Source organism: Ascochyta rabiei, chromosome 3 (assembly GCF_004011695.2).
Source record: "Ascochyta rabiei chromosome 3, complete sequence".
In the NCBI taxonomy this organism is placed as follows: Eukaryota; Fungi; Ascomycota; class Dothideomycetes; order Pleosporales; family Didymellaceae; genus Ascochyta; species Ascochyta rabiei.
Genome location: NC_082407.1, coordinates 1,124,945 through 1,149,609, shown reverse-complemented (window position 1 = coordinate 1,149,609; position 24,665 = coordinate 1,124,945). Strand labels below are relative to the sequence as shown.

Here is a 24,665-nt window from a genome sequence, read left to right as displayed (position 1 = left end):
GTGACCGGCTCGTCTGTGGGGTACGTTATAAACGTATTGTTCTCTATAGTTTCTTAATAATACTACTAGCTTAATATATATAGAAGTGTTAAGAGAAAAATCTCTACGTGTAAGAAGTGCTAACTTAGAGCAACTAAGATTATAAAGGATATGCTAACTAGTACCTACTCCTATATACTGTAGGAGTTAGCTACTGTTAACATTATGCACATGCTAATAAGCAGAGGCTTCTAGTACCTAGTTATAGCTAGAGAATACTTAAGTAGGTAGATAGAGGTAAGGGCGCTTTACAATAATAAGTTATTAATAGTAGCAAAGTTCCTATATAAAGACATTGTCTGTAGGTAGAGCACTACAAGAAGACTTATAGTTAATAGTAGGCTAGACTTTGCTAAAGTGGTTAAGAGGCTTACTTTAATCTATAGGATTAAGAGGGTACAGGCATCTGCACACAACCCTTAAGTAATAGGAAAAGTAGAGGGTAGACATAAACCTATTGTTAACGCACTTGTAAAGCTTAAGGGGTTATAGGTAGATAACCTCCTAATAGTGCTCTTAGCTAACAGGATCTCTATACAATCTATAGGATACTTAGCATATTAACTTATTACTAGCTAGAACCTAGTTCTTCTAATTAAACTGTTACTACTAATATAGCAAACACTACTATTCTAGAAGGTTAAGAACAGGGCTTAACTACTCGCAATTAGGGCTATGTAGTTAGATCTCTAGGATTAGTTCCTAAAAGATGCAGTTAGCACAACTAATTAACTAAAAGCGTTAAAAAAGGAATATTAGGACAATAATAACAAAGTTTAGCATAAGCAGATTAACCCTAGAGACCTAGTTCTGCTGTAGGACTTAGTGGGACAAATTAACATGTCTAGAGATAAGAAGTTAAGAAAGAAGTGGCTTAGGCTATACTAAGTGTTACTTAACAGAACACAGCTAGACAGGGGCACCTATTTGCTTAAAGACCTTAACAGGACTAGCATGCTATATATATATACTATAGTAAAGAATAAAGAAGTTCTATAAGCGTTTACTAGAGCATATTTAGTTAGAAGAGAAGGGACTTATAAAGGTATAGAGAGAAGATACCTAGAATTAAAACTATAAGGATATGTTTGTACAGAGCAGACAAAGCAAGGCTGCTAAGAATTTAAGCACCCCTATTCTAGCAAGTAAGGGAAGAACACCTACTAGTTAAAATTTACTAAGTATTAAAATCTACCCTTAACCTCTTACACAGTATAAAAGACTGTAATACAAAATATATAATAAATTATCTAATTTCGACTCTAATAATAAGGAATAGCAGTGTAGTCTATAGGATAGACTGCTGAAGATAGGGGGGTAACATCCTAACTACTAAAGCCACAAGCCAATTAGCAGTTGCTAGGTCTTACTAGTTAACTCCTAATTAGCTAAAACTTAACGCTAGCAAAAATAACTTAGCCTAGGTACTTACTAAGTACAGAGAAAGGTGCAAGCTAATAGCTTATAACTAAACTAACTATTTACAAACAATTAATAATTATAGTAAGTAAAAGTAAGTAAGTAAAACTATAAATAGTAAGTAAAAAACATAAACAGTAAGTAAAAGCGTAGAAGAAAAGCAGGCCTACAGCTGCCTGGGACACTCTTAAAGCAGGGCCACCCTATTACTTCTAACTCTCCTCTCTTATAACATTAACTTATAACTTCTTTATATCTACTTAACTACATACAAAGTTTATAATATTGTAGTAAAGGGCAATTACACAGAAAGAGCTAGAACTAGGAGAGGGGGTAGTGCGATAGTTATTAGTCTTAAAGGGTATTAAGAGTAAGGACATTACTAAGGTTGCTAATATCCTAATGCTATATATAGAGGGATCTACAGTTAGCTAGTTTATAATAGAGATTACGCAAGGAGAGCCACAGGTGCAGAAGGAAAGGCTTAACTTCTAGATAAGTTTAGTAGTTACTAAGTTTAACAAATCAGCAGCTATAATACACTTAATATTAGATATTATCTAGTAAACCCTGAACCTAGTTGCATAATATAGAGGTATAAGCAACTTTAAAGGTTAATACCTAGCAATCTAATTAGCAACAGACTACAACTAGAGGAAGATAACAGAAATAGCACAAGCTATAAAGTACATCTGTAAAAATAAGAACAGTAAAAATATTCTAGTAAACATAGTAATACTATACTGCCTATAGTCTGCTATAGAGTATATAATACTTAACTTAATTACATACTATATCTGCTAAGTAGACGCTAACAACCTTACTAAGTTTATTAACTTAGCAATTTACTAACACCTATCTATACTACAAAAGAGGAGGGATAAGTTCTGTAACTTAAGTAACTAGAATACAGTCTACTAAGCCCTTAATATGCTCTAGCAGGACATAATAAGCTTCGTCACGCACCTAAATAATAAGAACCACCTACTAGTAGTAAAGGCAAAAGTACTAGGCAAAGGCGTACTAAAGCTAAAAGCAACAGAGTAGGACGTGTGCCTAACTAGGGACCTAACTTTAAAAATATACTAATAGTAGATGTAAGCACTTACACTATAGAAGACCTAACTACTAGCACTAATCTTTAGCCTAAAAGGTGTTAGGACACCCTACTTGCTAAAAGAAAGGATTACTTAGGAGTAGGCAGTATTAAATGCTATAACGTTTAGCTCTAAGAACTTCCTTACACTAATATAAGCGGCGCTAGAGTATATTCTTAACAGAGTTTAGACACTAGCCCCTTTAGCATTACTATCTAGGTTATAGTTGCTTACTAAGCCAGCAACAAGCATAAGGACTGCAGGTTAATTAAGTGTTTCCCTAGGAGGATTATCCCTTACTCTAACAAGGCTATAGACTAAGACAAAGCTATTCCTAACAGGTAATAAATTCCCTAAGGATGTTATTAAAAGCATTAAACAAGAACACTAAAGGAACCTGTTGTCTGCAACACCTAACAACCTTAACTAGATAGCCTTTAAGTTAGGTGTTAATAAAACAGGAAAGCAGCGCTGCACAATAGATGCAATTAGAGAGCACTAATAGTCTAGGGGAACGCAATTTAGCTCTGTTACTTTAGTGCTAGAGGACTATTAAACTAGGGAACAATTGTTAATTAGGCTATTAGAATTTAGATTATTTTAAGACGTTACAAGCCCTAAAGTTAACTACCTATTAATATTAGACGTTTAGTCTATGCAGAAAGACGCAGAGATTAGTAAAGACGTAATAAATAATATCTGGGATAGCACTAAGTGTAAATGCACTAACAGCTAATCTGCCTTTATTCTCCTCTGCACAAAGATTAGCTAGAAGCTCCTTAAGGATCTAGAACGTGTAAAGCTCCTAGATACATAGGTTTAAGAGTGCTGTAAGAGAGGAAAAACTTAAAAGGAGGAAGGTGCTAGTAGAAGAATAATTACCTACTACACAGTTAACCTGTTACAAGTTTACTTTCCTTATTCCTAGTACACTGCTAGTAAACTTAGCTTACTAGTCTGCACTCTTAACACTACTATAATATCTAACCTGCTTATGCTAATGTATAAGAATAAGACTAGCTAGAGAAAGTAGAGGAGCAACCTAAAAACTAGGATCCTGTTTTAAGAGCAGCTCTGTGCACTAAACACAAAAGATAGTCTACAGTCCTATTAATTCCGCCCAGTTCCCACAGTACTTAACCTTAACTAGAACAGCTTTATCTCTAAGCACCTATCTTAACATTTTTAAGCTAAGGTAGATAGTCTAAACTAGAAAGGCACTATTATAGTCTCTATATTTGCCTCTATGTTTTAAAACAATCTAGAACTCTAGAAAATAGTAGATAAATGCTTTAATATATATAACTATTATACTTATATAAAGTATAGTAAAAGTAACCTAGGGTAGTATAGGATTATATACTACTCTGTTATCTAACAGCTAGTAAGGGGCGATCTGCAGTACTGGCTTTACTATGCAGTACTCTGTTAATAAACTAACTTAATCTCCTGCCTATACTACACTAAATATACTAAGCCTAGAGATTAGACGTTCTTTAAGCACGTAGATTGCAACCTCTACAACGCTATAGAGTTAGGTAGAGGAATAGACATAATACAGAGCTTAGTATCCTTTAATAATAAAGATACAGACAACTACACTATTGCCCTAGAAGGCTTCTATAATTTAGTTCTAGAATACTTAGCTTAGAGGAAAGATAATAGAATTAAACAACATAATAGTTATATTAAGGGGTAGGTGGATACAGTTAACTACTCTAAGTTAGCACAAGACGCAGTAGGTGCTAAGTAGAAGAAGTATCCTTACAAGTATAGGGACGTTAGGATCTCTTACCTAGCACTGCTATATAGGTCTACTAGACTATCTATAATAAGGCGCAGAACTATACTCCCTTAGTACGTGCTAGTTACAGAGGACAGAGAAACTATAGAGATTCTAGAGATAGGATTATATAAGGACATTACTAGTTCTTATTAGATGCTTATACTAGGACCCTTATTACTATTAGGTTATTTAAACAAGTATAGTAGTGCTCTCTATACTTTCCTAGCAGATATAGCACTAACTTTCTCTTCCTAGATTTCTAAAGCTATCTATTGCTAGGTTTAGTATAACTCTTACCTAGTCTAGTAAGAGATACTCTGCATTTATAGTCTTAATAATAAGGAGCTTATAAAGTTTCTTTAGAAGAGCAGAGATAATAATATTGCTATAGTAAAGAGGCACTAGCAGTAGGTAAAGATGTCTAAGAAGTATTGCTTTAGGGCTAATAAAGAGCTAGGTATCCCTAACTAATCCTTCTTTACTAACAAAGGAGTAGTACTAGAATATAAGAAAGGATAGGAGTTATAGGACAGACAGCATACACAGGAGGGTGCTCTTAATAAGTTATTTAGCAGTCTAACTGTTAAAGCAATAGAGGCTACTACCTAGATAACATACAAATTAGGCAGTGCTTTAGACTAGGGTTTATTAAGACACGTACCAGACTCTCCTACCCCTAAGCTATTAGGAGACTCTAGTTAACAACCTACTTAGGAAACTAGGGCCTTAACAAGATTGCAGAAACAGGGAGGTGGTAAGGGAAAGGAACAAGCGGAGTAATAAAGGGGGTTAGTAATTAGTTTAGAGTTTAGTTTTAACTTAGTTTATTTGCTTAATAGGGCTAAGCTTTTAGGGGGGGGAGGTTTGTGCTAGTGTACACAGTAACTTCCTTAGTAAGAACTAGGATACTTAGCTAGTGTACGTAATCTGGCCAGCAGAGGGGTATAAGAGACCTTAACAGGAACTGTTAAGGCACAACACCTACAACAATAACTAGAAACACTTACTTATAGAATTTAACTACTGTATTACCTATCTTCTTAACCCTTAACAATAATAATAAAAAGTATCCTTTCTAATGTGCCTGCTAACGAGATGCTTTAATACTTATACTAGAACAATAGTTAACATAAAGTCTTAGGCTACTGTCTTTCTTCTTTATAAAAAGTATAGGTGCCTCTGCTAGAGACTTTAAGCAATATATCTATCCTCTTGCTATATACTCCTAAAGATAGTTTTAAAGTATCTCTAGTTTAGTTATAGAGAGATTGTATAATAGCTAGTAAGGTAGAACACTATTAGGTGTTAGAGTTATAGACAGGTTATAGTGGCTATGCTCTAGAAGAGTTTTAGAGTCCTCTTCTAAGCCTACATCTGCAAACTCCGTATATTCTAGAGGTAAATAACTTATAGTGTTATCTTCTAGTCCTCTATAGCCTACAAAGTTAATAAGGTACACGTAGACGTCTGTATTAGGTTCTCTTATACTGCTCTTAAACTGCTTAGCGTCTTCTATAGCCACTTTAGTAAACAGGACAACCTTGTTGTCCTTGTTCCTCTAAAAGAGCATGCGTCTAGTAGCGTAGCTAATCCTTAGATTAACTATATTAATCTAGGGTAGACCTAAGTTAGAGGTCTATTACCACAAATAGTACTTAATAGGTCTCTTTATACCTATGTAAATTAGTAATAGTTATATCTACTATTGTAGTACTATACACTGTTAATTTACCCCTATCTACGCCTTTAGCTAGTAGCTTAGGCAAGGGGTCTACTTAGAGATCCTGTTCCTTTGCTAGCGTAGCTGACATTAAGTTCAGCTAGGAACCTCTATTAATTATAGCTTCTATAGGCTTAGAGGATTAAACTATGCACTATACAGTTAACAACTAAGAGAGATAAGAGTAAAGTGCTTCCCTTAATTTCCCTAAGTCCCTTATTTCTTAGTTTAACGTAATGTAGGCGGAAAGGTATAGGATTAGTCTTTCTACCCTTTCCCTTTTCCTAAATAAGTGTTTAAGCCTTCCTTAGATTCTACTAAGGTGTCCTTCTAGTTAGCTGTATTACTCTTGTCCTTTAGAGGGCTTTAGCACTTAGCTGCAGTATAACTAAACTTTCTGCAGTTGTAACAGGTCTAACCCTTACCCTTATCTTAGGAGCTAGTAGTTCTGTGTGCAGACAGCCTGTTATAGCCTCTATTAGCCTATTTTTATTTCTTTAGGGGTTTTTCTAATTCCCCTGCCTCTTCTCTCTTGTTGCTAGCCTTTTATGGCCACCTCTTTGCAGAAGTAGCCTTTAATTCTTTATCTAGGTTCTTTCTGCAGTAGATAACATTTGTATATTCTTCTACTATTAGAAGGTTACTGCGTCTATTACTAGGGAGCAGAAATAGATCTCTCTAAATGTCTTTACGTAGAGACGAGATATACTCTATTACTTAGAGTTCTAGGGTTTAAGCTAAGCCTAGTTCTTCCTATAAGGGTTAAAGGGCATCTAGCAAATCTGTAGGTAACTAATTTAGCTTTTATTAGATTCTCTTAAGAGTCTTATAGGCTTATTGTTTTTGTTCTAACAGTGTTCCTAGGGTATTTAATATAACAGTTTTTAGTATTTCCTAGGTAGGTAGCTAGAATAGAGAACTAGTCTGTTCTATTGTGTAATAGGATTTCTATAGAGTCTTAAGTAGCTTAGAAAGGTACATTGTCCTAAAATCTACCTTCTAGCTCTTCTTTATAAAGTTAATTAGTAAGCGTAGGAAGTACAATTTACAGTTGCGTTCCTAGTAGTTATATTCTGCTTTTAACTTCTTGTTGTATCTTTGTAGTAGGTCTAGCTTTAGAAGGTTGCCTAATAAGCCTAAGGATGTTGTTGTAAGGGTCCTAAGTAGAGTTAAGGTTAGAGGGAGTACTAAGGTGTCTCCTAACTTATATTTAGCCCTTAGTTAACAGAGTTAATTAATCTTACTTTGCCTCTAGGTTCTTTTTAACTAATTACAGAGGTCTACTAGTTCTTAGTCTGTTAGAGAATGTGGTGTAGCGTTCTGGACTATTATAGGTGTTTGTAGCCTAGAAGGAGTTAGTAACTATCCTCTTAGTCTCTGCTTATTTACTCTACCTTTAGCTAGACCAGAGTTCTCTGCAGCGTCTCCTTTAGCAGAAGGAGGTTAGCTTTAGATACAAGCAGTAGCAGAGTCTTCCTTAACAATAAATCTAGAGGGCACTAGTGTACCTAAGAGTTAACTGCTTTTAGACTAGCTTACTTGTTAGCTCTGTTATCTAGTCTGCATTTTAACAACGTGTATTAGGGAGCGATTTAAATGTTAGGATCCCTTTTAGGAGGGGTGGCACGTTATTAAGCACTTAAAGGTAGAGAGTGTAATTGCAGGTTATAGATAGACAAATTGCTCCTAAGTAATTAGAGTAATCTGGCCAGGTTATATAGATACGCCACCCCTACTCCATTTACCAGGCCTTTAGTCTTAGTGCGGAGCACTTAGGGACTAGGGACCTAACAATAGAAACATACCTACAGATATATAGCAACTAGCAGTAAGACAACTAGGTTTTACTATTACCTATAGCATAAATTACATATAACAACAAATTGTTAGAAGTAACAGGAGAATTACTATTCTTTCTAAATTACAGGATGCACCTAAATCTCTTTACTAGAAGTCTAGACACGCTATTTTAGACTAAATTAGTAATATCCTTAGTAGTAAGACTAAAAGAAGTGTATAAGAAAGCACTAGAAATATTAGTAAGGCTTAAGAATAAGCAATCTTATATGTTAACTAGAAAAGAAAAACAGCACCTTAGCTAAAAGAGGGGGATAAAGTCTATCTCCTTATAAAAAACCTTTACACACAAAGACTAATAAAAAAACTAGACCACGTTAAAGTTAGACCCTTTTTTATTTCTAAGCAGATAAGACTAGTTAACTATAGACTTAACCTGCTAAAGGATGTAAAGCTCTATCTAGTGTTCTACATATTGCTATTAGAACTAGCTAACCCTAGAACGCCTATCTAGGAGAACTTCTATTATTAAGCTAATAGCAAAGATAAATAGGAAGTTAAAAAAAATAGTGATATATAAAGGAAATAGCAACTAATAAAAGTACCTAGTTAAATAGTTAGGCTACCTAGACTTAGAAAACACATAGGAACTAGTTATACACCTTATAAATTGCTGCTAACTAGTACATAAGTACTATAGTTTACTACAGACTCTTTAATTAAGCTAAGGGCACTCTAGGTTGTAGGCAAAGCATATATGCTAAACAACGCTATAACGTACTCTATAGGTAAGCGGATTAAACAGGTAAGCGGATTACTCTGCTAAGACCACACTAAACCTCTACCCTATTATAGCTTGCATTAGCCTACTTTAGCCTTGTATACAGTAGTGCAGAACATAATATTATTTAGAAACATCCTTTACAGCCTTCTTATATATACGTAAGTTATGTCTAATATTATAGCACTTTATACAGCGTCTTTAGGTTACTTCCCCTCCTTTACCGCGCACTTGCTTCTTTGCCTTCTTACTATTACTACGCGCCCTAAACTTAGTTAGAGTAGTTAATTAAAGGCCTTCCTTAGCTGTTAGGACCCCCTCCTCCTGTAACTACTTTCGTTTATTTAATTTGCGTTGCATAGCAGCCTTATTTGCTGTTTAAAGCCTAGTAATCTCCTTTTTAGCTAACACTAGCTTATGCGCAATAATAGCTGCGCCTTTAGCAAGCTTATTAAAGGCCTTAACTATTAAAGTTAGTAAGCTGCTTGCATGCCTTTAAATCCTCTCTTAAACTAGCGTTAATTGCAATCCTAATTGCAGGGTATTACTTAGGGTTTAGGACTGCTAGAGAGCATCTTCTACAGGAGGTAGTAGTAGGGTACGTAGGCGGACATTAAGACCCATTATAACCTATTCTAGGTTAAAGGGGACTATTCTAGCGCCTTAAAAGCCTTCTTAGATATTGCTAGAAGTAAATATCTCCTTATAGGCGTCTATAAAGCATAGTAGGAACTTAGTTTTAGTAATATAAGTAATGTAGTTACATATAAGATTCTTAGCTTAGCGCCTATATACCTTCTTTAGAGGGGTAAGACAACCTACATCTAGTAGTTATAAGAGGTAAGATAAGTGTAGAGGCATACATAGTGTAATAATCTTTGCTTCCTTACAGTATTGTTAGAAGTTAAGGGAGTTGTAGCTCTTATAGCTGTTAATAAGGAGTAGCTAGTGTACTCCTTAGGTGCGCGTCTTTGTATAGGCATTAAAGTGCTTTAACTAGTCTAGACCAAGCTTGTTAGTAGTCAATCTGTTCTTAGAGACTCTAATAACCTAGTTATAGGGCAGATTGTCCTCTTTATACTAGGCAGAGAGGTAGTTGCGGCCTTTAAAGATAATAAAGGGTAGAATAGCCTACTCTGTGCCATTAATGCCCTATATAACTGTTGTCTACTCTTAATTACCCTACTGCACTGCCTTTAGCTGTTCTTAACGCTCTAAGCCTGTAATAACTACTCCTGTTAATATCTGGCCTATTATAAAGCCTGTCTTATTAAAGTTATACGTGTTATTGTCCTAGATGCTATACTTAGCTTTAACATTCGCTACAAGCCTATACTAGCCCCTAATAATCTCTAGATTCTTACAGAGGGCTCTCTTGTAGTTGTACTTGCAATTAAACCTTACTTTAAGGTTAGGGCGGCGCTTAATAAACGTGTTAGGCTAGTTTATGCTAACATAGCCTATATTACGCTTAGCACGCAAAGAATTAGCTATATTAGCTACAGCAGCTAGCTAAGAGGCAAATCCTTGTGCATCTAGCTTAAGGATGTACTTAGTAATTACGTCCTCCTTAGTCTAGTCTATAATCTGTTAAACTGGCGTATAATTAGCTTATGTAGGTTGTTCTGTGTATTAAGCGTGTAGTATGCTGTAAGGCGCGTTATATATAGCTGCAGCACGTTATAGAGTAAGTATTATATCTTATTTAATTGCCTAGAGCGCAAGCTGTATCGCAGCTTCTCTTAAGGGCGTAGAATAATGTTGTTGTTAAGGCATTGCGTGGTAAGGTGGAGGTTTAGTGTGGTCTTAGCAGAGTAACCCGCTCACCCGTTTGATCCGCTCACCCGTGGAGTACGTTAGGACAATTAACCTCCTTAGCTAAATTAAGTTTGCCTAACTTAGCTATCTTATTTGCTAAACATAGCGCCTTTTACCGCGCGCGTTTATTTGCCTGCTTTAAGATCCTCTTGTTCTGTAGCAACTGTGCAGTTACAGTTACTAGGAGAGTCTTATTATCTTCTACCTTTTTCTTGTACTCCTTATAGGTCTTATCTAATAATATCTAAGACATGTTTACACATAGCTTGCTAGCCTTAGTGCACTTAGTACACTTTAGATAACTGAAACTACCTAGCATAATGTAGCACTTGTGTTCTTTAAAGAAATAATAATTGCAGGGAACTTTAGAGGGTGTGTTAGCTTAACAGATTTTAGATGTAAGGTAAAGGTTGCAGACATGCAAAGACATCTTAACTTACAGGTTACTAGATGCAGAGATTACAGATTATATAAATCTTTAAAATATAATTACATAGTTTAAGGACAAACTAAAGGGGAAGGGGGGATAGTGTTATAATCCTGTGTAGAAGGAGCAGCACAGTAATAAGTATTATCTAACTAAACCCTTAACTCCCCTCTAAAGGAACAATAAGTAGAGTAAGACAGAACACCTAGGGTATTTACGTAACTGCTTGTTAATAAGCATAACACATGTAACTGCTTATTAATAAGTATAGTATAATATACTTGTCTATAAGCACCCTTATGTATTTTATTAGACTAACTCTAGTTACTTATTAACAAGCACTATATCTCCTTAGTATATAGATTATAAGAATATAACCCTTATAGTTTATGTTTAACCTTATTAATTAAGTTTGTCTTTAGAATCTTAACCTGCGCTTAAACTAGACAGTCTACTCTGTACTATTTAGTGCACCCTATCTTTACAAGCTTTGCTTAGTTAATAACCCTAACCGATCCACCAGTACTCATCCCCGAGAACCAATAGAATCAGTGCTTACGGTCTTTAACTAAAGTACGACTTTAACAAGTACTTTTTAAAATCTAATCCTGGCTAATATTGCTATAAATTCCTTCTGCTATAGTAGAGAGGAGATGTAGAGTCTATATAAGGCTTTCTATACCTTTAGTAAGGTACCTGCCTTCTAGTATCCTCTTAGCATCCTTATGTATATTTTGTAGTTAATAGCTACATAGATAAACGCATTTTTAACATCCTATTATTTTAGTTTAAGATTGTAATTTACAGTAATTACTATTAGCATTCTAAGTAATTAGCCTATAAGTGTTGCTGTATATATGTCTTATAACGTAATATTATATTATTAGTCTTCTCTAACTATAAGCCTTACTTTATACTTATTAAGGTAGTAGTGTTTATTAAACTTATATATATAGACCTATATACAGTTAAGTATTTATTATCTAGACTTCTAAACTAGAACTGCTAGAGCTTTAGTCTATAACTCTATTTGTTTATAGCTTTACAGGTATTTATTTTCTGCTTATTTAAACATCTTATAGAGTAGGTGCTCCTCTAGCTTTAAGTATACTGTAGGTAATAGCAAGAGTTTATCTAATATAGTTTAATTTCCTTTGCTATAATCCTCTTTAATTAAGCTTTATTAAAAGGTTTTCCTTTATATTAACTAAGGTGTCCTACCTTAGTGCCTGCTATTGATGTAGCTGCCTACAGCGTTGTTACAGACGTTCCTTAGTCTTATTTAAGTTAGTATGTTATCTTATTATAGCTTATCTATTTAGTTAGGAATAGTACTAGCAGAGGAGTTAGTAGAGGCGTTAGGTATGCCTCTATAATCTTCCTGCCTTAGTAAAATTAGGGTTATTTAGCACGCAGAGTGTTCTACTGCATTATCTTATTCTTATAGAACACGACAAAGCAAAATTTCAACATAGGGCCCTGCACACTAAAGTAACATCAGAATCCATCTTAACCTAGCAAGGATATACTCTCCTAAGCTTCCTAGAGCCTCTAGGCGTCTGGTTGCTGCACGCTGCCTAGTTATCTGTTATAGGCTTAGACCTTGTCTGAGCCTTAAGCGAGACAGGGCAGTTACGTGCCCTACAGACATATTAGAAGGACACGCAACATGTTACCTCCTTAAGAGATACAATACTATATTAACCCTTATTACATCCTACCCTAAGGCTAGTCCTTAACATTTGTATCTCTTCTTCTAGGAAAACAGCTAGCACTTGTACTATGTCAGCCAGCTCCTAGAATAACCCCTTAGACAAATCTGTCCCCTTAACCCTTTAGGAATTTATAGCCTAAATGTTGCAGTTTATAACAAACTTATAGTAAGCCTTATCTACTACTAATAAGTATATAGTATTGCTTAAATATAATAACTCTAATATATACGCGTTTATAGAGTCCCTAGTATAAACAGCTAACGCCTGTACTAGACCTGTGTCTACAGTCCTATTGTCCTCCTTAGAAGCAACGCTGTACCTATTAATATCTACCCTAGCCCCTAACCTACCTTATAAAGCGCTGTTTTTAGCGTCTACCCTAGGCCTACATGCCCCTATGCAGACATCTGCAGCCTATAGGAAACTTCTTCCTATAGGTAAGGCCTTTACTAGGGACAAATCCTTGTTTAAAGTATAGTAGGTTATAATAGAACATAAGCTATAGGTAAACGTATCCTTTATTAGTAGGCTATAGGACATGTTTGCCTTTATATAGTCCTAGCTTAGTATATTTATATAATAAGATATAGCCCTATTCTATAAGATTAGGGGTACCTAAGGTGTATAGAGCTAAGAGGACTTCCTAGCATACCTAGAGTTCTGTTACAGCAACAACTACAGCTAGGAACAGGCCTAGGCGAAACTAGAAAGCGTCTGTTAAGGTCCTAACAAGTTATTCTTAGACTTTTTTATCTAGTTTAAGCAGCTACTAGTGTAAAGTAGCAGCCTCTACTAGGATAGAGAACAGCGCCTGTTAAAGCTCTACTAGGCCCTAAACGTAAACATCTATAATATAGTAATAAACTAAGGAGTAACTTATATAGATTCTAATATAGCTATTACAGAGTATAAGTCTATTGCTGTAGATGTTAAGACTATAGCTATAAAAAACTAGCTACGCTACATCCCTACCTAGGCGCTGCCTAAGCGTAATAAGGATAGTAATATTAAGATAATAGTTGTGTCTGTAGTTTGCACTAGCAGCAGTACTAAGCGTAGGGGTTAGAAGTAGCCTGCTCCTAACTAGGCTACGTAGGTTCCTAATAAGGTATTTTAGCAACGCTAGAAGGCTAACCTGTGTATCTGTTGTAGTGAAAGGGGACATATTTACTAGGATTACACTAACACAGTAGTAACTATAGTGCAGGCAGTAATAATCTTAGATAAGAAAGAGGCTAGTTTATATAGGGGAAACTAGCTGCTCCTAATATAAGTCTAAGTTAGGAGCGCTGTAGGAGTATATTAGTAGGGGAGACTACTAGTGCAGGGGCATTACAGGCTACTAGAGGAGCTATTACAGACTCTATAGATAAGCCCCTATTCTATATTCTATTATTTATTAATAGGGCAATTTAGGCTAACGCGCTAGTAGACTTAGGGTGTAAATACTTTAGCGTAGTAAGCAATAACTTTGCTGCGCGCTTAGGAGGAGACTTTATTAAGGTGCTGCTATAACGCTTAGCGTAAGCAGTAGGCACTAGTAGGAAGTCTATAATCTCCTATTTAGTCCTGTTTAGGTACAACTTAGACAGGTAGCGCTTGCAGGCTATAGCCTACGTAGTGCTAGGTCTAAGCTAGGATGTTATCTTAGGGAAACCCTAGCTCTAACAAGAGGGTGTAGTATTAGATGCAGAAAAGGGCACACTAAGGATATAACAGGTAGGGAACTTTATTATCTACAAATCCTTACAGTATACAGCAAACGTTTACGTAGCTCTCCTGTTAGTAACTAAGTTTAACAAGACCCTAGCTAATAGGCTCTAGAAGCGCCTGCCTAGGGACTGGTTTGTCTCTATAAGCCTCTACAACATCACTAAAATCCTCTTAGTTTAATCCCTAGGAGCGCAAGGGACAGCAGAGGAGGTAGACCCTCTTCCCCCTAAGTTAGTCTAGTTTTAGGACCTATTTAATAAGAGTAAGGCTTCTAGCCTTCCCCTATATAGGGGCTAGATAGATTACTATATACAGTTATAACGCAACTAGTCTAGAAAGAAGAAGCCTCTACTCTAGGGCCCTCTGTACAACATGCTAAGGGACCAGCTACTTAAGCTACAGAAACAGGTGTTAGCACTAATAGACAAGGGGTAGATCTACGCCTCCTCTTCCCTAGCAGGGGCCCTAGTCCTACTAGTTAAAAATTCTTCTAGCAGGTAGCGTATGTGCGTAGACTATTACGTACTTATTAGTATTACAATTACTAACTAGTACCTGCTCCCTCTTATTAAGGAGACCTTACATACACTAGGGGGTGCCTACTAGTTCTCTAAGGTTAATATCTGTCACGGGTGTTCTCCCTACAACAGGGGATACCTCGGACAGACCCCGGGCCAAGCCCGGAGACCCACCGACCAGTATATAATATCCACACACCTGAAGACTTATCTATCAATGATTCGTCTTATCTCTCAATATCACCTATTATTTCATCCCATATCGCTCTGCTCTATTGCCTGCCTACAGTGCCCTTACAATTCGAATCCTTCATACTTCCTCTCAGAACAGGCAGCCAATTGGCAGCAGAGAGACGGGAAAAAACTCAGCCATCAGCAATGGCTGGAGGACGACGCAACCTCCGCTCAACCACTAGCGACGTGGAGGAGTTGCCCCCTCGCGACGACCTCGGTCAGGAGCCGGATGCGCAACGCCGCGACGACGCGCCCAGGGTATCGCCGGCACCTATGGAGCCACCGCTCAACCCTCACATCAGGGGCGGGTCAGCCACCACGGCGGCAGGCATCGCGACGCCAGACGTCCCAACGCCACGCGTCACACAAATGGAGTCGCTACAGGCTTCCATCCCGTTGTTGCTGGAGGCACTCAACGAGGCAGAATTGTCCGGCGCCCCCGAACGAGAAATCGAAATCCGGCAGCAGCAATTCAACCGGGCAGTGGAGACCCTGCAGCGGACGCACGTCGGACCCACGCCGGGTAGCCACCGCCCAGCGTTCGACGAGGCAGGCAAGATAATGCGAGTCCTCAACAACGTCCAACCTAAGCCAAAACTTGGGACGGATAACAAGCCTCCATCGACCCAGCAGGTGGACCAGTGGATTAAGGACATAGACATGGCGTTCCAGTACGCTTAAGTAGTCAAAGACTCTGTAACCCGCACCTATTGGATCATGGGCACTATCCACTATAGTGTCCATTGAGAATTGATCTAACAACGTATCAACGAGGGATTAATCCGAACCTGGGCCGACCTCTGCGCAGAGGAGGAGCAGCTTGTACAAGACCCAGTCTTCACTCGGTACGAGAACTACGATAAGTACTTCAACTAGGAGTGGAAGGCCGACGATTCCGTCAACACCTTCCTAATGAAGTTGAACAAGCGGGAGTCTCTACTGCCCCGCAACTTCGCTAAGTTTAACGACGGCACGGATAACTATGAGTTTAAGATAGCGTTTGTATGGAGCCTTACTCCCCACGAACTCCGACGTAAGATCCAGCGCAATGGCAGCCTGGAACACATCACTGAGTGGATAGAGTTTGAACGGGCCCTCCGTAACGCAGAGACCGCAACAGTCCCCTTGAACTCAAGCCTCCGGGCTGAAGGCAGCGGTCGAAACAAAAGACCTCACTCTTCTCCTAATAGGGGAGGATTTAAAAGGCACCACAGCCGGGCCTTGACCCCCTCCGGGAGCGACGCCGGAAAGCAGCCGGGAGACTCCTGGCCAGCAACCAATAACGCTAATTTGTCAGGCGGCAAGGGGTCCCATAGGGGCAATTACCACCAACAATCCAATAGGGGTGGTTATCATCAGCAACAGGGCCATTGGAGAGGCCGCGGAGGTGGCAACTAACAGTCCAGTGGAAGCAACCAGGGAAATAGGAAGCCCTAGTCGCCAACCTTTCCCACCTACGACTGGGGCCGGAAACCAAAGGGAAGCAGACCCGCATAGCGGTCACTGTCCAGCTGATTGACTCTAAGGGCAACCCTAAAACTCTCCGGGCCCTGTACGACTCAGGCTCGGAACTGAACCTTATCGCCGCACAGGTAGCCATAGACCTAGGACTCAACCCGGCGGGGACTGACCAGCGACCGAACGCGGTGGTCCTAGACGATACAAAGCTGTCGTTGATTGAGCAGTACCAGTTGACGATGGTCTGCCACAACAGCAAGGGAACACCTAAAACAGTTGGGCTAACCAAATTCTGGTCTACACCATTCGTTGGGTACGACCTAGTATTGGGGTATCTATGGCTGGCTGAGGCAGACCCATGTATCCGTTTCTCCACAGGAACCTACGAGTGGTTCACTGACGACGTCGAGAGAGTCCAGCTGGTGACCGCCGAACAATTGTTCAGTGATCTGGAGCCAGGCGAGCAGCCATACCTGCTACAGCCCGAGAGTCTGGGCATGGGTGGTCCAGCGGACGTCCATCGGACGGACGCCGGACAGACGCCGGACGCGCCCCTCGCCGAATGGTCAAGGATCATGGCAGTGGGAATCGACGGCGGCCCCATCCCAGAAGATGACGCCCTAGATATGGAGGAGCTCAAGTATGTGCCAGAGCACCTCCATCATAAGTAGTTTGCCTTCAGCAAACGGCAGACGAGTGTGTTAGCACCACACCGGGAGTATGATCACTCCATAGATATCAAGGCTGGTGCCAAGGTTCCCAACCTCCCGATCTATAACCTGTCCCGCCGAGAGCTGGATATACTCCGGGAATACCTCAAGGCGGCACAGGAGAAGGGCTGGATCCGCCCAAGCAAGTCGCCGGCGGGAGCCCCCATCCTGTTCGTCCCCAAACCTGATGGTACTATGAGACTGTGCGTCGATTACTGGGGATTGAACAAGATAACCATCAAGAACCGGTATCCTATCCCACTGGTGAGCGAAATGATGGATCAACTGTCGAAAGCGAAGGTCTTTACTAAGCTGGATCTACGTGACGCCTATCACAGGCTCCAGATCAAGGAGGGCGATGAGTGGAAGACCGCGTTCAAGACGCGATACAGTCATTTCGAATACCTGGTCATGCCGTTCGGGCTGGCCAACGCACCAGCCACGTTCCAATCCTATATCCACCGAGCCCTGGAAGGCTTACTAGATAGGATCTGCGTGGTGTACCTGGACGACATCCTTATCTATTCCCAGAACGAGGAGGACCACGACAAGCACGTTGAGGAGGTCCTAGATCGTCTAGTTGAGTGGGGGATGTTCGCGAAGGCAAGCAAATGCGTCTTCTCCAGTAAATCAGTAGAGTTTCTGGGATTTGTTATTACCCCAGACGGTGTGGTAATGGACCCTGAGAGGGTCTGTACCATCACCGAATGGCCCAAACCATCCAGTTATAAGGATATTCAAGTGTTCTTAGGCTTCGCCAACTTTTATTAGCAATTTATATTTAACTATTCAGGAATCGTCCAGCCGCTCATTGACCATATGACGGCCGCCCAGCGCCTGGAGGAGGACCGGGGGGTCCCCGGTCAAGAAGAGGGGGGGGCGAAACTGAAGAAGAGTTGGAAGGGACTAACAAAATGGTATAAACTATGGCACTGGCCAGAGGAAGCTTGCACGGCGTTCCTCACAATCAGGGAGAAGTTCACAGGGGCCCCAGTGCTTCAGCACTTTGACCCGAACAAGCCTATCATCGTCCTTACTGACGCGTCAGATTTCGCCATGGCAGCCATCCTGTTGCAACCCCAAACGTCCGACCTGGCCACAGAGCTTTACTGGAAGCCTGTGGCGTATTGGAGCCGGAAGTTCACGGGCCCATCTATCAGATGGCACACCCACGATAAAGAACTGTCCGCGATCGTCGAAGCCTTTAGGCAATGGAGACACTATCTCGAACACGCCCCAGCAACGATCAGAGTACTCTCAGATCACAACAACCTAAGGTACTTTATAACAACAAAGGAGCTCTCTCCTAAACAAGCCCGATAGGCGGAGGAGCTGGCAAGATTCGACTTTGAAGTCGAATACAAGCCGGGACCTGAAAACGCGGCGGACGGCCCATTAAGGCGTCCAGATTACGCACAAGGTCTTAAGGTTAGAGAACAGCAGGCCCTGCGGGACGCCATGCTACCCACCTTACAACAGAAGCTTCAGATCTGGACAATTCGCGAGTCCAGGGCTCAACACGATGCACAGGCAACATCTGGGCTTGACGTGCCCGTGGCAGACCCAGCAGGGGTCCGGCAACCACCCGAAGTCGTCCCTGAGGAATTCCACCGGCATCAGGTCGGCCATAGAGATTCGTCTCCCACGGATCCCAATCCTCCATCCATTGACCAAAGTCAGGATCGGCCCGTTACCGAAGCCAGGGGACCGAACTTTGACGTCGCAGAAGCTCTCCTTCGTAGCCTAGACGGCAGAGTTGGTGCCCCTACAAACCTTGCGAACGAAGCCGCGCAAGAAGATTCCGCTTTTGCCCTGGATACACCAGCAATCCTAGCGGATTTCGTCAAGCAGGTCCAGCAACGGGACGTACTATACCCCGGAAAGCTGTCGCTAACAACCGGGACGGATGGCGGAGCGAAGAAGGCACAACACCACTAGGAGGTTGACCCCAGTGGGACCTTACGCAGGAGTAGGAAAGTTTGGATTCCTGATGATATCACTCTGCGCCACACTATCCTATCAAGGAATCACAATGACCCTATGGGAGGTCACTACGGCGTAGATAAGACCGCCGAAGTACTTAAGAAGAAGTACCATTGGCCAGGGCTGATGAAGGACGTACATTACTACATCCAAAGGTGTCCCACGTGCCAACTCCACAAAATCAGGAGGCACAAGCCGTGGGGCTTACTCACACCACTTCCAGTCCCTAATACTGCCTGGCGGCACTTCTCCCTTGACTTTGTGACAGACCTACCGAAGTCAATAGACGCTAAGGGGAACGAGTACGACGCTATACTGGTCCTTGTGGACCGGTTTAGTAAGTACGTCCAGTACCTACCCTGTACCAAGACAATCACTGCCCAGCACCTGGCCGAACTGTTGATGGAACAGAGCTTCTTGAAGCAAGGACCACCAGATACGCTGCTGTCAGATCAAGGTTTAGTGTTTACTAGCCAATTTTGGTCTGATATTTGCTACCACCTGACAATTGACCACCGGCTCAGTACGGCGTTCCATCCCCAGACAGACGGGCAAACGGAGCGTCAGAATCAGGAGTTAGAGACGTACTTACGCATATACATGAACTACCAACAGGATAACTAGGTAGACCTCCTGCCATATGCCGAGTACGCCTACAACTCCAAAGCTTACTCCGCACATAGAGAATCTCCCATCAAGGTCGCCTTTAGCACTGACCCTAAGGGATTTAACGGGATGCCCGATAAGCACTGGCTCCGAAAGCCCCCAGCTGTCTGGGACAAAGACGGAACCACGCCGGAGCTGCGTAGGCAGGTCGCCGGACGCTTAGAGCGCTGGCACGACATATAGAGAACAGCAAAAGAGGCCTTAGAGTATACACAAAAGGGCAACGCCCGGTGGTACAATACAAAGAGGTCAGAACAACACTTCGCTGAGGGGGACTCAGTCCTCCTGCGGGCCAAGAACCTGATGACGAGCCGTCCTTCAAAGAAGTTTGACGCTCGCTACCTTGGACCATTCGTGGTACTCAGGAAGATAGGAAAGCTGGCGTACAGGCTGAAGCTCCCCCCATCAATAGACAGAGTGCACCCGGTGTTCAATGTATCATTACTTGAGCGCTGGAGGGAACCCCTAGAGAACAGCGGGTTTCAGCCAGGTCCTATCAGTATACTGGAAGACATTCTGCCTGGCGACAGGTATAAGGTCGAAGGTATACTGTCACACCGAGACACTGTAGCCTAAGGAAGGGAGTACAGAGTCAAGTGGCTGGGTTGGCCCAACGAAGAGGCAACCTGGGAACCACTTGACCATCTCGACCACTGCGATGAGATCCTTCAGGATTATCACCAAAGCGTTCGCGCGGGTGATCCATCGGCGGGTGACCGGGCAGTGCCCGGGGAACCAACGCTACCAAAGCGTAAGAGAGGACGTCCTAAGAAGTCCGCCTCCTAAAAAGGATATCCTTCTAACCCAGCCGAGAAGTGAGGATGGACGCTCCCAGAATAAGTGCAGCTAGTGGCCGAAGGAGGCCCGGCGTCTATCCGATACATCACTGGCAAGAATGGCACGTTCAAGTTAGAAGAGAAGATCAATTGCAAGGTTCATCAAAAGTCACGCTCCCCACGGGTTTCAGAGCCAAGGGACGCTTCGGCGTTGACCTTTGTGACGTCCAACAGTCACGCTCCCCACGGGTTTCAGAGCCAAGGGACGCTTCGGCGTTGACCTTTGTGACGTCCAACAGTCACGCTCCCCACGGGTTGAGCCAAAGGCCGCTTCGGCGATTGACCTTTGTGACGTCCAACAGTCACGCTCCCCACAGGTTTCAGAGCCAAGGAACGCTTCGGCGTTGACCTTTGTGACGTCTAACAGTCACGCTCCCCACAGGTTGAGCCAAAGGCCGCTTCGGCGATTGACCTTTGTGACGTCGGGTTCGAGCCACTGCTCACCCATCAAGCCATGGAGCTGACAATTGCGGACTTGACCTGGGTTGAGACTCCGGCAAACAAGGAAGCGTCGCGACGACGGCGTAGCTGGCGTCTATAGGATTGCTCTTAACAGCTACCCGGCCTCACTTGATGCAGGAAAACCCGGTCGCCTAGCAACACAGCGGTGCCGCCCCGGTAGGGCACTGAGGAAGCGTTGTGACGACGGTGTAGCTGGCATCTGTGGGATTGCTCTTGAAACAGCTACCTGGCCTTACTTGATGCTGAATAGTCACCCCAGGCCACACCACATTTCTCCTGCCTAAGTTTTTCCCTCCACAGGAGGTTTTTCTGGAGCTTAATAATGGCGCTAGGGATTCCCTAAAACGGTTCGGGACGAACCTTCAGAAGGGGGGGGGCTATTGTCACGGGTGTTCTCCCTACAACAGGGGATACCTCGGACAGACCCCGGGCCAAGCCCGGAGACCCACCGACCAGTATATAATATCCACACACCTAAAGACTCATCCATCAAGGATTCGTCTTATCTCTCAATATCACCTATTATTTCATCCCATATCGCTCTGCTCTATTGCCTGCCTACAGTGCCCTTACAATATCTATTTAGCATTTTACTAGATTTATGTTGTAGAAGGGGACAAGCACCTTACTATATTCTGTACCTATTTTAGGCTCTTTAAGTGGCTAGTCTGCCTATTTAGCCTAGCTAGAGCACTAGCGTCCTTCTAGCGTTACATTAACAGCGCGCTTTAAGAGATATTAGGTAACTATGCTACTACGTACCTAGATAATGTCCTAGTTTATAGTAGCAGGTCTAGAACAGACTACTTAGGGAAGGTTAGCAGAGTCCTTACGCTCCTACGCAATGTAGGGCTGTATTTAGATCCTAAGAAGTGCATATTTATAATAAAGGAAGTACACTAACGTGTTTCACCAGTAAGCGGCCAACACCAGTATCCGGCCAACCCCACCAAAACGCGTCAAACTTCTTTCATCCCAACCGTGATGGCTCAACCACAACGTACTTAAGCCTCCCTTACAGAGGGTAGATGCCTTCTTGCTGCCTCTGCTGTTAAATTAGGACGCGTTTAGTTAAAAAATAGGGCTGCTTTGCTCTACCAGGTGCCTCGTACAACGCTCCGCCGCCGCCTCTAGGGTATTAAGTTAAAAGACGCAACAACATCTGTCAACCTTAAGCTTAGCCCTGTTAAAGAGCAGTCCCTTATTTAGTAGATCTTAGACCTTGATTGTTGTGGATTTCTACCCCAGATTATTAATATGCGACGAATAGCAGATACTCTCCTTGCTGCCTGCAGCCAAAATCCTCCTCCTCCTTTGCTAGGCAAGAACTAGGTAGCACGCTTTATTAAGCGCCAGCCAGAACTCTAGACAAAGTGGAATAGGAAATTCCATTCACAAAGGGCACGCTGTAAAGATCCTGTTAGGATTAGCGCGTGGTTCAGGCTGGTAGAGGAGACACGCCTCACATATAGGATACCTAATAAGGACATCTACAACTTTAATAAGACTGGGTTTATAATAGGTGTTGCCTTAACGTCTAAGGTTGTTACTAGCTCTAACACAGTTAGACGCGCTACTGTCGTTCAGCCAGGTAATTGTAAGTAGGTAACAACAATTAAGTGTGTTAACGCGTTAGGTTAGTCTATCCCACCCTTCCTTATACTAGCAGGGAAGCTCTACTAGGCCAGCTGGTATTAAGACCTCCCACCTGACTGGACTGTTGCTGTTAGTGACAACGGCTGGACAACAGATGAGCTAGGCCTTGACTGGGTGAAGCACTTCAACAGGCACACACAGACTCGCTTATTAGGTGCTTGTTGGCTACTTATCCTTGACGGTCACAGCAGCCACGCTACACCTGAGTTTAATCAGTACTGTAAGGACAACATGATCATTACCCTCTGTATGCCTCCTCACACCTTACACCTTCTCTAGCCACTAGACGTTAGCTGCTACTTTCCTTTTAAGGTGGTGTATGGACATAAGGTGTCTAAGCTTGCCCGCTAAAGCATCTTCTATGTTAACAAGCTTGACTTCCTATAGATGTACTTAAGGATTAGACCAACTGCTCTATTAGAGAGCAATATTAAGGCTGGATTTCAAGTAACAGGGCTTATCCCATTTAATCTAGAGCGTGTCCTGTCATGCCTCACTGTTATTAGAACACCATTACCACCAGGGACAGCAGCAGGACCAGCAGGGCTGTGGACAGCAGAGACACCGCGTACAGTTGACCAGCTTCAGCAGCAAGCTTGCCTTGTACAAGATCTCCTTAAGCGTTAGTTACAGAGTCTAACTAGTTAAGCTATATCCCAGCTTGTTAAGGGTTGTTAGCTTGCAATGCAGTCAGCAATAATCTTAACTTAGGAGAATACTAAGCTACGTGCTTTAAATTAACGCTAGTAATATAAGTGTTAAAAGCGTAGACAGTATATAGCACGTGGGGGAGCTCTACAGGTTAAGGAAGCTTAATTACTAGTCTTATAGGCTAATAATGTAGTTAAGGAGGAGGCCTAGGTTAACGCTGCCCCACGGCGTTAGTAAGCACTACCAACGTGTAGCAAATGCCACGTGCAAGGCTACAACAGGACTTAATGTAGAGCTATCTAATCTATTATGCTTTGAAACCTTACTTAATTCAACTGCGTGGTTGTAGAGTAATTGCACGCCAAGTTAGGCTGGTTTTGGTGGGGTTGGCCGGATACTGGTGTTGGCCGCTTACTGGTAAAACACGTTACCTAAGATATATTATAGAAGCTAGAAAGGACATTTATTCTAACCCTAAGAAGGTTAAAGCTATCTGTAATTAGGAAGCCCTACAGTCTTTACGCAGGGTCTGCAGTTTCCTAAGGTTTACTAACTTCTACTAGGACTTTATCCTAGCCTTCTCTAATATTGCTGCCCTACTTAATTAACTTATAGGGAAGGATACCCTATTTAGGTAGAGGCAGGAGGAGGATGCAGCGTTCTACTAGCTAAAGAACGCATTTATAACAGAACTAGTCCTAGCCTAGTAAGACCCTAAGTAAGAAACACTATTAGAGGTAGACTGCTCTAGCAAGGCGCTAGGTAGCTGCCTTTCTTAATAGTATAGGAAGGTGCTTTGCCTAGTAGTATATTACTCTGCTATACTTATAATAGAATAACAGAACTACACTATCTATAATAAGGAGTTAACTGCTGTTATAAAGTGCCTAGGGGTCTAGGCAGCTAAATTAGGGTCTGTTACTAGGCTGTTTACTATCCTTACTAACTATAAGAACCTCTAGTACTTTACAACAGCATGTAGGTTAAGTAAGAGGCAGTACTAATAGGTAGAAGAGCTGTTAAAGTTCTGCTTCTATCTTTGCTTCTGCCTAGGGCGCCTAGCAGCCTAACTAGATGCGCTAAGCTGCTAGGAACAGGACTATAATAGGAAGTTAGGGGGGATCTATAGGATAATAACCCTAGTTTTAGTATTAGTAATTAGTATACTAGACCCTAGTA

General features: G+C 41.7%; 3 protein-coding genes across 3 annotated transcripts, besides 47 other annotated features; all 3 read left to right on the top strand.

Annotated features, from left to right (window-relative positions):
* Window positions 1–28: part of a dispersed repeat that runs on past the window's edge.
* Window positions 1–5,461: part of a mobile genetic element that runs on past the window's edge.
* Window positions 27–5,460: a mobile genetic element.
* Window positions 1,529–1,603: a tandem repeat.
* Window positions 1,667–1,708: a tandem repeat.
* Window positions 5,207–5,461: a long terminal repeat.
* Window positions 5,461–7,832: a mobile genetic element.
* Window positions 5,462–5,465: a direct repeat.
* Window positions 7,666–7,857: a dispersed repeat.
* Window positions 7,852–8,633: a mobile genetic element.
* Window positions 8,632–10,498: a mobile genetic element.
* Window positions 10,495–11,475: a mobile genetic element.
* Window positions 11,472–12,334: a mobile genetic element.
* Window positions 12,333–12,471: a mobile genetic element.
* Window positions 12,471–14,936: a mobile genetic element.
* Window positions 14,931–14,934: a direct repeat.
* Window positions 14,935–15,133: a long terminal repeat.
* Window positions 14,935–21,752: a mobile genetic element.
* Window positions 14,937–20,830: a mobile genetic element.
* Window positions 15,209–15,745, top strand: EKO05_0002013 (uncharacterized protein; the record flags this gene model as incomplete). The annotated part of the gene is made up of 1 exon (XM_038946838.1): window positions 15,209–15,745. The coding sequence occupies one exon, from the start codon at window positions 15,209–15,211 to the stop codon at window positions 15,743–15,745; it is 537 nt and encodes a 178-aa protein (XP_038795474.1).
* Window positions 16,762–17,193, top strand: EKO05_0002012 (uncharacterized protein; the record flags this gene model as incomplete). Its single annotated transcript, XM_038942237.2, has 1 exon — window positions 16,762–17,193. One exon carries the CDS (start codon window positions 16,762–16,764, stop codon window positions 17,191–17,193), a length of 432 nt encoding a protein of 143 aa, XP_038795473.2.
* Window positions 17,224–17,999: a mobile genetic element.
* Window positions 17,248–17,984: a mobile genetic element.
* Window positions 17,248–17,999: a mobile genetic element.
* Window positions 17,290–17,999: a mobile genetic element.
* Window positions 17,326–17,984: a mobile genetic element.
* Window positions 17,353–17,999: a mobile genetic element.
* Window positions 17,359–17,996: a mobile genetic element.
* Window positions 17,359–17,999: a mobile genetic element.
* Window positions 17,365–17,882: a mobile genetic element.
* Window positions 17,374–17,999: a mobile genetic element.
* On the top strand, window positions 17,428–18,003 carry EKO05_0002011 (uncharacterized protein; the record flags this gene model as incomplete). The annotated part of the gene is made up of 1 exon (XM_059635817.1): window positions 17,428–18,003. The coding sequence occupies one exon, from the start codon at window positions 17,428–17,430 to the stop codon at window positions 18,001–18,003; it is 576 nt and encodes a 191-aa protein (XP_059491800.1).
* Window positions 18,139–18,551: a mobile genetic element.
* Window positions 18,160–18,551: a mobile genetic element.
* Window positions 18,175–18,551: a mobile genetic element.
* Window positions 19,183–19,835: a mobile genetic element.
* Window positions 19,201–19,817: a mobile genetic element.
* Window positions 19,219–19,808: a mobile genetic element.
* Window positions 19,231–19,814: a mobile genetic element.
* Window positions 19,240–19,814: a mobile genetic element.
* Window positions 20,824–22,080: a mobile genetic element.
* Window positions 21,558–21,752: a long terminal repeat.
* Window positions 21,753–21,756: a direct repeat.
* Window positions 22,081–23,165: a mobile genetic element.
* Window positions 22,548–22,774: a mobile genetic element.
* Window positions 22,878–23,110: a mobile genetic element.
* Window positions 22,884–23,110: a mobile genetic element.
* Window positions 22,887–23,104: a mobile genetic element.
* A 192-nt stretch (window positions 23,166–23,357) lies between the features above and the next one.
* Window positions 23,358–23,912: a mobile genetic element.
* Window positions 23,913–24,665: part of a mobile genetic element that runs on past the window's edge.